Source organism: Chlorocebus sabaeus, chromosome 29, assembly GCF_047675955.1.
Source record: "Chlorocebus sabaeus isolate Y175 chromosome 29, mChlSab1.0.hap1, whole genome shotgun sequence".
Classification (NCBI taxonomy): domain Eukaryota; kingdom Metazoa; phylum Chordata; class Mammalia; order Primates; family Cercopithecidae; genus Chlorocebus; species Chlorocebus sabaeus.
Genome location: NC_132932.1, coordinates 15,512,073 through 15,524,390, shown reverse-complemented (window position 1 = coordinate 15,524,390; position 12,318 = coordinate 15,512,073). Strand labels below are relative to the sequence as shown.

The 12,318-nt window shown below is 42.4% G+C and overlaps 1 protein-coding gene across 1 annotated transcript in view; it reads right to left on the bottom strand.

Annotated features, from left to right (window-relative positions):
• The window catches only part of IQGAP1 (IQ motif containing GTPase activating protein 1), a 115,566-nt gene that overhangs the window by 8,317 nt on the left and 94,931 nt on the right, over nt 1-12,318 (bottom strand). Inside the window, exons 30-36 of the mRNA XM_007990469.3 lie at nt 11,532-11,664; nt 10,700-10,802; nt 9,074-9,209; nt 8,611-8,698; nt 4,413-4,625; nt 3,276-3,442; nt 1,142-1,264 (exon numbers count right to left, since the gene is read on the bottom strand). Coding sequence (XP_007988660.2) covers nt 1,142-1,264; nt 3,276-3,442; nt 4,413-4,625; nt 8,611-8,698; nt 9,074-9,209; nt 10,700-10,802; nt 11,532-11,664 — 963 coding nt within the window. The remainder of the gene's footprint in view (nt 1-1,141; nt 1,265-3,275; nt 3,443-4,412; nt 4,626-8,610; nt 8,699-9,073; nt 9,210-10,699; nt 10,803-11,531; nt 11,665-12,318) is intronic.

The following is a 12,318-nucleotide window of genomic DNA, read 5'->3' as shown; positions in this document are numbered from 1 at the left end:
CCGTCAAAAAAAAAAAAAAAGGGGGGGGGAGAAGAAGAAGAACAAAAAAAATATATATATATAAAGTAGTTAGATAAATAAGTGGGTGAGTTGTGGATAATCTTTATGTGAATAGAAAAAAAATACATTAAAATGATTTCCCTGGTTATCTCTGGCTTGTGAAATTACAGGTGTTTTCTTTTTTATGCTTTACTGTATCTTCAAAGTTTAATAATGAATACATATTATTTTAGAATCAGAAAAATGTAAAAGTTCTTTTTTTAAAAGTTTTTTTTTTTCCCCCAGACACAAGAAGGGAAAGATCAGTAGCCTGAGGTCACAGGGCTGACTGAGCAGATGCTTAATAAATGCTTGCTAATGAGGCTGGGCCCAGGATCTATGGGAGGATGACATGTCAGGTCCATGAACCACATGCAAAGCAAGCTGATACTTCCCAGAAAAGAAAATGAAGGTTAAGTGCCTGGTTCCTAGCTGTAAGTGGAATAAAGCAAACTCCTCTTATTGTTACTCTTAATTTATTCTTGGTTCAGAAACAGAAGAAATCCAAGGAGTGGCTTCCTGCTTTAATGAGGAAAAATTAAGATCAGACCCAAAGAAGTGAACATGACCTGAGACAAAGGTTCTACAAACAAGGAAAAGAAAAACTCTTTTGGCCGGGCGCGGTGGCTCAAGCCTGTAATCCCAGCACTTTGGGAGGCCGAGACGGGCGGATCACGAGGTCAGGAGATCGAGACCATCCTGGCTAACACGGTGAAACCCCGTCTCTACTAAAAATACAAAAAACTAGCCGGGCGAGGTGGCGGGCGCCTGTAGTCCCCGCTACTCGGGAGGCTGAGGCAGGAGAATGGCGTAAACCCGGGAGGCGGAGCTTGCAGTGAGCTGAGATCCGGCCACTGCAGTCCAGCCCGGGCTACAGAGCAAGACTCCGTCTCAAAAAAAAAAAAAAAAAAAAAAAAAAAGAAAAACTCTTTTATGACAAATTAACTCTGAGTATGAGGCCTAATTCTACACATAAAAATATATAAATACATAAAAAATATTAAAAGTAACCATCCAGAAAAGAGAAATAAAGACAAAAAGGCAAAGATGTGATAAATGTAGAAATAAAAATCAACTTATAAAACAAAAAGCAAAGACTCACTGATTCACTTGCAGGTCCTCAATTTCCAGAAGAACTCCTTTTTCATGTAGTCTTGCTGCTGTATATTTCAGAGAAATCTTTTTGCTTTTCTTTCCTTTCATTTCCCTAGGCTTTTTGGAGACTCTGTAAAAATCACATCATGTCACTTTCTACAAGTAACCATCTATTCTGAATCTTTATCATTGGTAACTGAAGGAAACAAGGTCAGAAACCAAACTTCCAGACATAAGCATAAGTAACATACCAACTCTAAAATGGCAAACAAATGTTAGAATTAGCCTAAGCAATATCTCTGCAAAACAGGGGAAAGATTACTAAATTGCTTCTATTTTTAGTCTAAATTATATTTGAGAACACTCCCATGAATTTAACAGTGTCTTAATCCTCCCATGTCCTTCTGGGAACTTCAGTTCCTAACAAGTAACTATGAGAGCTTCATATGCCAGCCTGAGGGAATGGTACTGAATCCCTGCAGCAAAGGAGTTACTCTAAGCCCCTCAGCTGTGTAGGGAAAAAATAAAAATAATATCAAATAAATACTTTTTAAAAGCATTTAAGCCAGCACAGCAATTACAGATGAACGAGAATAAGGAAAAAGAAACAGGTTAGGAGGCTATTAGGATAATCAAGGCAAAAAGTGGTAACTTCAGAAACATGCCCACATCTGCAAAATGACATAAGTACAAGAGATTATTTGCTGCAGAATTTAAAAAATAATAACAAACAACTGGAAACAAATGTTCATCAATGGAGAACTGCTTAAGTAAATTGTTATATCTATCTGTATAATGGAATAATATGCAGCATTAAAAAAAATGAGTATCTAGGTCTGCCTGCTTAGAAGGCCTGGAGGCCATGACAAATCTAGCAGTGAACACACCCAGTTCTAGATCTTGGTTTCTAAATACCATTCTTCATTCAAAGAAACCAGGGATTCTTAGAAAAACAGTTCATTCTGGGCCTGGGGAGGGGAAACTACAGGTTGAACATGAAACATCTTGTGTCAGGAAGTACACAAAGAACAATGGAAACACGTCAAAAGCTCACAGGAGTCAGCTCTGCAAGCCGGGTTAGGTGGGCCTATTTTTCATCCCTTCCCATCAGCCCTGCCTGATCCCAGGGAGTCTTCCAGGGAGAAAGAGAAAAACAGAGTACGTGCACAAGCCAGAGAAATGGGAAGCAGATATGGCAAAATGTTAGAAATGGGTGAATCTAGGTGAAGGGCATATGGGTGCTTACTGTTCTATTCATTCCATCTTTGTGAGATTTGAAAACTCTTAAAATAAAAAGTTAGGAATAAATAATAAACTACCCTACAAGTAAAACCTGCTCTTATCACCCACGTCTCTGGGTTTTCAGTTCCCTCCCTGTAAAATGGGCATGCTGATAGCTGGCGGCCAATGCCAAGAAGGCTGGATCAGACTTTCCTCAGTACCCAGGAAGAAAATCAGAGCCTGAGATCTTGTCCTCAGAAAGAATACAGAGCAGCAAGGGGATCCAAATTTGCATAATATTCCTTAAGTGATTTTGGGACCACTAGATGATCTCCTTTCATGATTTTAATTTCTAGCACCAAGAAGATTTCTTTTTTTTTTTTGAGACAGAGTCTGGCTCTGTCGCCCAGGCTGGAGTGTAGTGGTGCGATCTTGGCTCACTGCAACCTCCGTCTCTCAGGTTCAGGTAATTCCCCTGCCTCAGCTTCCCAAGTAACTGGGACTACAGGCATATGCCACCACGCCCACCTAATTTGTGTATTTTTAGTAGAGATGGGGTTTCACCATGTTGACCAGGCTGGTCTTGAACTCCTGACCTCAAGTGACACGTCCACCTCAGCCTCCCAAAGTGCTGGGATTATAGGTGTGAGCCACCTTGACAGGCCCCAAGAAGATATTTTGCAAAAGGAATACTTAGCGATAAGCATCCATGAAATCCCCCACCCACTATTTATATCATACACTAACAAATGGAACAGGCAATTATACAAATGATTAGAGGTAAAATAAAAGACTAATGCAATAAATAGATCCAGTGTATTTTAAGCAAAAATTTCCAGCGTCATTTCAGTTGCCTCTGCTTTTTCCTCACTCGAATTCTTTTCCCTGACATCAATTTTTAAAAAAGAAAAAATACTCACTTGCCCTTGCTGGCTAAGTTATCCAAGCAGGTTTTGATATAGCTTTTATAGTAATCCACCTGCTCCCCATAAAAGGTGGCCTTAGAATTCAGAGCAGCGTATGTCTGTTGCAGTTTCACTAGTTCAGCCTTTCTCCTCTGTCGGTACCTCCGCTGATTCCGAATATCCTGAGACATAATTATTAGAGTTAGAAAAATAATGACAGGTATCAGGCACTTCTTGAATGATTATCATTTCACACTAGAACCCAGCAATGCTTAACTCTGCCTTAAATATGACTCCATACTTTTTTATTTTTTTGAGACAGAGTCTTGCTCTGTTGCCCAGGCTGGAGTATGCAGTGGTTGAGATCATGGCTCATTGTAGCCTCAGCTTCCCAGGCTCAAGTGATCCTCCCACTTCAGCCTCCAGAGTAGCCGGGACTTATAGGCACATGCCATCATATCTGGCTAATTAAAAAACTTCCTTTTGTAGAGATGGGGTCTCAAGTGATCCTCCTGCCTTGGTCTCCGAAAGTGCTGAGATTTGTTTTCACAAATTAACAGAGAAATTCAGATCTCAAATTTTCTTCCCCCATTTGTATCTTCTAGCAGGGAAATGCATTACATTTAGACTTATACATTTTTAGAATTTACTTGCAAAGCTGGTTTGGACCTCTTAAATTTATTTTGTTGGGAAAGGGAGAAAAAGAGAATTATAATACATCAACTACCAGTTCCCAGGTGTGCATAATATTATCTTAGTGCAACAGCAGAGAACACCTAAGCTCTTAGTCTTCACCAAAGCCCCTCGCTTGAGATGATTCATACAAATCAAGGATTTCATCAGCTTGATGTGAATTTATATTTCACAGTAATCATGAAAAAGATCTGGAAGAATTCTTTAAGGCTGAAGACAAATTCTTTAAGGTCATAGGAGGCTCTAGTTCAGGTCCTCTCCCTAGTAATTTAGGCCATGGAATAAGCCACCTCAGGTCGGGCAAGGCCCTCATGCTGGAGAGTCAGATATGGTTTCTCAGAGAGGAGGGCACTAATTTGCCCATGAACTGAAGCTATGCTGTTATCTGGACAGTTACTGTCTCTCGAGCCTCTCAGGTTTGAACAAGGCCAGTTCCCCTCTGTCCCCCAAATGCAGTACCCTGGCAATGTCGTTGATCAGTTCCTGGTATTTGTTCTTTGGGTCCACGGTTCCAAGCTCTGTTAGCTTCTTTAAACCTGTCTGGATCTTCTCTTTCTTCTCTTGAAGAGTGAGGTTGCTGTCTTCCTTTACAGATTTTGACTTTTTCATCTTGTCAGGGGTTTTGGCATCACGGATAGCACGTCTCTGCATGGCTCTCTGATGCTCTGCTTCCTACAGATGGGAAAAAGAAGTTCTCAGCAAGTTCACCACACTAGTCCTAAACTTGAATTTATATAGCACATCTGCACCTGAACTTATACAGATCTTAAACTCCAACCTCGAAACAGAAGGAAACAAACTCTGACTCCTGCCAAGTGACAGATGAGAAACTGCATGAAGCAGAGGCACTTCTTTCCACCTAGAACAGATGATATCTACAAAATCACACAACTGGGCCAGGTGCGGTGGCTCATGCCTGTAATCCCAGCACTTTGGGAGGCCGAAGTGGGCGGATCACGAGGTCAGGAGTTCAAGACCATCCTGACTAACATGGTGAAACCCTGTCTCTACTAAAAATACAAAACCAAAATTAGCCAGGCATCACGGTGGGCGCCTGTAGTCCCAGCTACTGGGGAGGCTGAGGCGGAAGAATGGCGTGAATCCAGGAGGTGGAGCTTGCAGTGAGCTGAGATCGTGCCACTGCACTCCAGTCTGGGCGACAGAGCGAGACTCTGTCTCAAAAAAAAAAAAAAAAAAAAAAAAAAAAAAAAAAAAAAAAAAAAGCACACAACTGCTTAGGGCTTCTTTGGTGGACTCCAGGTACAATCACCAAGACGGGACTGTACCGGCTACAAAGTCATTTTTCTCTACCACATTTTGAGGCATGGAAGCCATTTAGTTTTATTAAAAACATAGCTGTATAAATGTTATAACTATACTAACACAACAAGAGCAACGCTTAGTAAATCCTTGCTAATTCTTTTTGTCACTTTGTCACTTTCCATTTGGCGGAATCACGCTCGAGCATTGCCTCTGCTTTCAAACATGCTGCAGACACCCCAATAGTAACAGGGAAACACCTTCCCTTCCCTTCAGTCACCATCCATTGTCTGTCCCTGTCTAACATATGATCTATACTTGCTGTTTCATTATTCCAGCACTTTCCTCCTTTTTTTTTTTTTTTTTTTTTTTTTTTTTGAGACGGAGTCTTGCTCTGTAGCCCGGGCTGGACTGCAGTGGCCGGATCTCAGCTCACTGCAAGCTCCGCCTCCCGGGTTTACGCCATTCTCCTGCCTCAGCCTCCGAGTAGCTGGGACTACAGGCGCCCGCCACCTCGCCCGGCTAGTTTTTTGTATTTTTTAGTAGAGACGGGGTTTCACCGTGTTAGCCAGGATGGTCTCGATCTCCTGACCTCGTGATCCGCCTGTCTCGGCCTCCCAAAGTGCTGGGATTACAGGCTTGAGCCACCGCGCCCGGCCCAGCACTTTCTTCTTTACTGCTCTCATCACCAATTACCATACCCTGTCCAAAATCCAATGCCTTTTCTGTCACCTTGCTCATCTTCTCTGCACTGTGTTCTTGCTCTATGCATTGTTTTGTACTTCCATTTCTCTCTGTTTCCTCTCAGTACTTCAACGACTGCCTCTGTGTTGACAGATCCCAAATCTTTGTGACCATGGCTCTGGTGCCATATTCTCAACTGTCTGCACTGGGATGTTTACATTCGGGATGGCTTATACTTCAAGCTTGTAATTCCCCCTAACTGGAGCAATTCCCTTTCCCAATAGTCCCCTATCTTCTAAAGTCAAGACTACTCTGCATCACATAATGTTAAGAGCATAAGCTCTGGAAGCAGACAGAACTGGATCTGCATCTGGTTCTGTCACTACAAGCTGATAATCTTGGCCAGTTAACCTGTAAGGGTTTTAGTTTCCTCATCTGTAAAATAAGGACGAAAAGACTCGACTCATGGGAATGTTGCAAGGATTAAATGAAAGAACAGAGGTGAGAGCACCAAACACATACTAGGTTCTCAATGAAGACGGGCTCCTCCTTCCTTATTTCAAATTTCTTTCTAGGTTTAACATGTTTCAAGTATTGGTTTATACATCCTTACTTGCCTTTCACACATATCTAATCGGTAATCAGTCATAGCAACTGAGAGCTGAGACTTCATTTAAAACAATGGTTTCCAAATAGTTCTCTCTGCAGCCTTAAGAGTTTGCCAGAGGCACCACAGAGTCCTATAGGGCTGGATTTCAGATGTCTTATTCCTGGCTAGCAGAGTAGCAGAGTACCTGCTTTATATACTGGGCTTCTAGGTAAGTTGTCACTTAATGAAACAGATTACCATGCTTAAAACTTGGAAATGAATGGCCTGACTTACTTTCCCTATTTGACAAATGAGAAACAGAGGTTTCTGGCCAGGCACAGTGGTTCATACCTGTAATCCCAGCACTCTGAGAGGCCAAGGGGGTGGGTCACCTGAGGTCAAGAGTTTTTGAGATCAGCCTGGCCAACATGGTGAAACCTTGCCTCTACCAAAAATACAAAAATCAGCCAGGAGTGGTGGTGCACACCTGTAGTCCGGCTACGCGGGAGGCTGAGGCAGGAGAATCACTTGAACCCAGGAGGTGGAGGTTGCAGTGAGCCAAGATCACGCCACTGCAGGCCAGCCTGGGTGAGAGTGAGACTCTGTCTCAAATTAAAAAAGAAACAAACAAAGGTCTTAGATATGACATGACTCATCCAACCCTACATAATGCCAGGTCCCAACCCCCATCTGCCCACCCCACTGGACCTTATCACACACCTAGATGACTTAACCACCATCTGCTCTCACAGCATTGCTGAATTAATTAACATTAAACGGTCTTGAACCTTATAGAGGTTCTTTATTTCTTATCTCTGCAGTGCCAAATTCCCATCTAGTTGGTGAGTTCTAAATAATTTGGTCTCATGTTTTATTTCTCACTACTCGCCTCCACCCACAGCTCCATTCTAGACATGAAGTCTGGTCGCATCATGCTCTTCCCTCCTTTGTACTTTTGTTCACATCGCTCTCCTGCATCGAATGCCCTCTCGTCTTACATGCACACCCAAATCCTATCCACCTTTATACGTCTGGCTCCAGTTCCACTTGTTTTAGGAAGCCTTCCTAATGCATTGCTTCACCGGACTCTTTCCTGAAACTTCTATTATTTTTTAGTCAGTATCATAGTTAATTTTGAATGGTTTCATCACTGTTTCAGGAATACATGTCACATTTCCCCAACAAGATCACGAGTTCACTGAGTTTAGGAGCCACATTCTGTACTTTTCTTCTATCTACCACGGCACGTAACAGAATTCCAAATATGTAATATTCAATAAATTGCAGTGAACCCTACACATTAATGGTTTCAACCAACCCTGAAACTATTTGAAAAAAAAATACAACAATAAAAAAGTACAAATTTTAAAAATACAGTAACAACTATTTACATAGCATTTATATTGTAGTAGGTATTATAAGTAGTCTAGAGAGGATTTAAAGTATATGGGAGAATGTGTGTAAGTATATGCAAATACTATACCATTTTATTTATTTATTTATTTATTTATTTATTTATTTATTATTATTATTAGTATTTTTGAGACGGAGTCTCACTCTGTCGCCTAGGCTGCAGTGCAGTGGCATGATCTCGGCTCACTGCAAGCCCCGCCTCCCGGGTTCATGCCATTCTCCTGCCTCAGCCTCCTGAGTAGGGGCGACTACAGGCATCTGCCACCACGCCCGGCTAATTTTTTGTATTTTTAGTAGAGATGGGGTTTCACGTGTTAGCCAGGATGGTCTCGATCTCCTGACCTTGTGATCCGCCTGCCGTGGCCTCCCAAAGTGCTGGGATTACAGGCGTGAGCCACCGCGCCCAGCCAAATACTGCACCATTTTATATAAGGGACTTGAACATCTATGGATTTTGGTATTGGCTGGGGGTGGGGGGAATGGGTGCTGGAAAGTAACCCCTGTGGATACCAAGGGACGGATATACTGGATGGACACAATGGAACCAAAAACTTTCTCAGATGAGCTGTAACTACCACTGCCCCCCAGTTACATTCACGCTCACCCCTAGGTTACCAACTCTTATTTGTGTCTCTCCTCCTTTCTCTGACATGTGCCTATCGGGAGAGCTTATCTACCAAACAAAGGAGTATGTTAGACCCTAAATTTTACCTGTTCACTGGTGGCTGGTGTTTCCAGGATTTCAGTCAAGGTCTCTCCTGGCTGGAACCGTATGACATCCACAATTAAACGTTTTGTACTGAAACAAGATGGGGGAAGCATTTAAATATTACCAGTGTTCTAGTTCCTCTCAAGTGGACCGCAGCAGCAGCAGCAGCACAAACAGTACTGCCAGCACACAGTACTCAAAGCACTAGGCTTATTTACCCAACCATACCATAAGTAGGTACAAGGGTTAGGATTTCCAAGATTTATATTTCATTGTAGCATATTAGCAAAATAAGGCAGAAAAATCCTGTGCCAAGTACAATATGCGAGGTGATTGGTGACTGGGATTACGAAAAGTATGAGAGGTCAGGATGGTCATTTCAGGTATGACCCAGCAGGTTCCTCTCCAAAGGTCAAGAAACCTTTGGATTACATTCATTTCATTCTTCCTACTTTTGATACTCACTTCAGTAAGATGGTTCGAGCATCCATTTCTGCATTCTCATCTCCAGGCACATCGAACTTGTTGGTCAGGGTGAGAGACACTTCTGTCTTAGCCAGTGCCTCCTTATTTGGGTCATTTAAATTGCCAGAGCTTTCCCCTGAAGTTTTGGGAGGGTGGAAAGAGTCAGCGTAATAAAGAGGAGATATTGGGGGGAAATAATACAAATTAAAAAGATGATGCAAGTCTAAGATAATACTTGAATCACCTAACATGTACAGTGTGACGAGAACAACTTTTACTGAGAAATAAGATATTATGCCAAATGATAAAGGCAAAGGATCCATAATAACTTCATAAATGTTTAAGAAATTATTTCAACATTACAATTTCACAATTCTCTCTCAAAGCATTCTTTCTGGCTGGGAGCAGTGGCTCAGGCCTGCAATCCCAGCACTTTGAAAGGCTAAAGGAGGAGGATGGCTTGAGGCCAGGAGTTTGAGACCAGCCTGGGCAACATAGTGAGACCCCATCTCTATTAAAACAAAAAACAGGGGCCGGGCGCGGTGGCTCAAGCCTGTAATCCCAGCACTTTGGGAGGCCGAGATGGGTGGATCACGAGGTCAGGAGATCGAGACCATCCTGGCTAACACGGTGAAACCCCGTCTCTGCTAAAAAATACAAAAAAAACTAGCCAGGCGAGGTGGCGGGTGCCTATAGTCCCAGCTACTCAGGAGGCTGAGGCAGGAGAATGGCGTGGACCCGGGAGGGGGAGCTTGCAGTGAGCTGAGATTCGGCCACTGCACTCCAGCCTGGGCTACAGAGCGAGACTCCGTCTCAAAAAAAACAAAAACAAAAACAAAAACAAAAACAAAAACTCAGGAGGATCACTTGAGCCTAGGAATTTGAGGCTGCAGTGAGGTATGACTGCACTACTGTACTGCAGCCTGGGCAACAGAGGGAGACCCTGTCTCATAACAAACAAACAAAAAAAATTATTTCCTTTAGAGGGACTTTTAATTTATAGTTATGTAATTATTTGTGTATCTGCAATTTTTTTTTTTTTTTTTTTTTTTTAAACACACGCTGGCAGTATGTATCTGCATTTAAAATGATCTCTTCCTCTGTCTCCAGTTCTTTATAGATAGTGATCACATCTGGGCTTTTTTTGTTGTTGTTGTTGTTTTTGTTTTGTCTCTTATGAAACTATCAGGATCACATCTATTTTGTTTCTCAATGTATATCCAGAGTTTGGTATAGTGCAAAAAACAGAGGAGGTGACAATTACACTTTTCTGTCATGTTCCCCTTTGACCTTCCAGGCAAAAGTTAGAACTTTAAGGCCGGGCACGGTGGCTCAAGCCTGTAATCCCAGCACTTTGGGAGGCCGAGACGGGCGGATCACGAGGTCAGGAGATCGAGACCATCCTGCATAACACGGTGAAACCCTGTCTCTACTAAAAAAAATACCAAAAAAACTAGCCGGGCGTGGTGGCGGGCGCCTGTAGTCCCAGCTACTCGGGAGGCTGAGTCAGGAGAATGGCGTAAACCCGGGAGACGGAGCTTGCAGTGAGCTGAGATTCGGCCACTGCACTCCAGCCTGGGTGACAGAGTGAGACTCCGTCTCAAAAAAAAAAAGTTAGACCTTTACCTATCAGGGACTCGATGGTGGGCACCTCGCCGAGGTCGTCTAGCAGCTCGTGGATTGGATCATTGTGCTCCGGAGCAATGGCATCCTGGTGATCCAACAGGAGCTGCAAACACCAATGATCAACTCCATTTATACATTCAACTCTCCAGCCCATCCCTCCCTAGAACGCCTAACAATAATCTGTACAAAGAGATTCCAACAAAGTTCCTATATTCAAAGAAACAACAAGCAAATCAACCCAAATAAACAATATGATATATAAAGCACCACACTGGGCTCTGCTGAATGACTTGTTATGATGTAAGAAGAGGAAATACTGGTACTCTCTTAATCTCATGGCCATAAAGGATTCAGATGTGCCCTGTGTAAGAAAGAACACTATGGCTGGGCGCGGTGGCTCATGTCTGTAAATTCAGCATTTTGGGAAGCCAAGGTGGGTAGATCACCTGAGGTCAGGAGTTCAAGACCAGCCTGGACAACATGATGACACCCTGTCTCTACTAAAAATACAAAAATTAGCCGGGCATGGTGGTGCACACCTGTAATCCCAGCTACTAGGGAGGCTGAGGCAGGCAAATTGCTTGAACTTGGTAGGCGGAGGTTGCAGTGAGCCGAGATTGCGCCACTGCACTCCAGCCTGGGCGACAGAGTGAGACTCCGTCTCTAAATAAATAAATAAAAAAGAATAACAAGCAAAAAAAGAGACATCAAGGAGATGCACTGTCAGTTAGATCACAGGAAGGTGAGACACCTGGCTACCAGAGATGATAACCAGCAGCCAGGGATAATAATTAAGGATAATGAAATTAAGTAATTAAAGAAAAATACTTACAGTGTGGGTGTTGATGATTTCACCAATGGAAATGTAGATTACTGGTTTGGTGAGGGTTACTAAATCAGAGTATTCATCCACATTAAATTTATCCTGAAGCTCTGGGACATCACAAGCAGTTTGGAAAAACCGTCTGAAATAAGCACAGGAAGCAGCCCCCCAAAAAGGGACATACGCATGAGAAGTTGGCAAGAGGACATTTCACAAACCTATCACACAATGAGTGCAAACAGAAGCCAGTCAAGTTACTTCAAGAGAAAGTGCTGTGTGTTTGCTGTGCTTGACAACCTTGGGATACTGGCTCTAATAACTTCTTTCTCCACCTAGTTTGTAGTTTCAGTTTTACCCTTAAGAACCATTGCACCATGATTTAAAACAGTTCTCAGGCACCATTAGGAGAACCAATTCTATCTCTAAGACAGTGCTCTGAAGCATTCAAAACTAGATGTTAATTTACAAAAATTTACAAAAATTTTTGCTCTGAAGCATTCAAAACTAGATGTTAATTTACAAAAATTAAAAGCATTCTCCAATTCTTCTCTGATTACAAGGCAACGTACTAAATGCATAATCATCATTATTTTTATGTTAACTACTATCTATTTCATAAGTGTTAACTACTATGTATTTCATATGAAAATTCTCTTCAAAGTAAATCGATCATCTTCTGGAGTCCCGGGCACATCAAACATGTCTTCTACAATATGGCAGTCAGGGAAAGTGAGGGGTGGTTTTTAATCTTATCTTTCCCCTCAATGATAAAAATACATCCACAGACTCTCTTAAG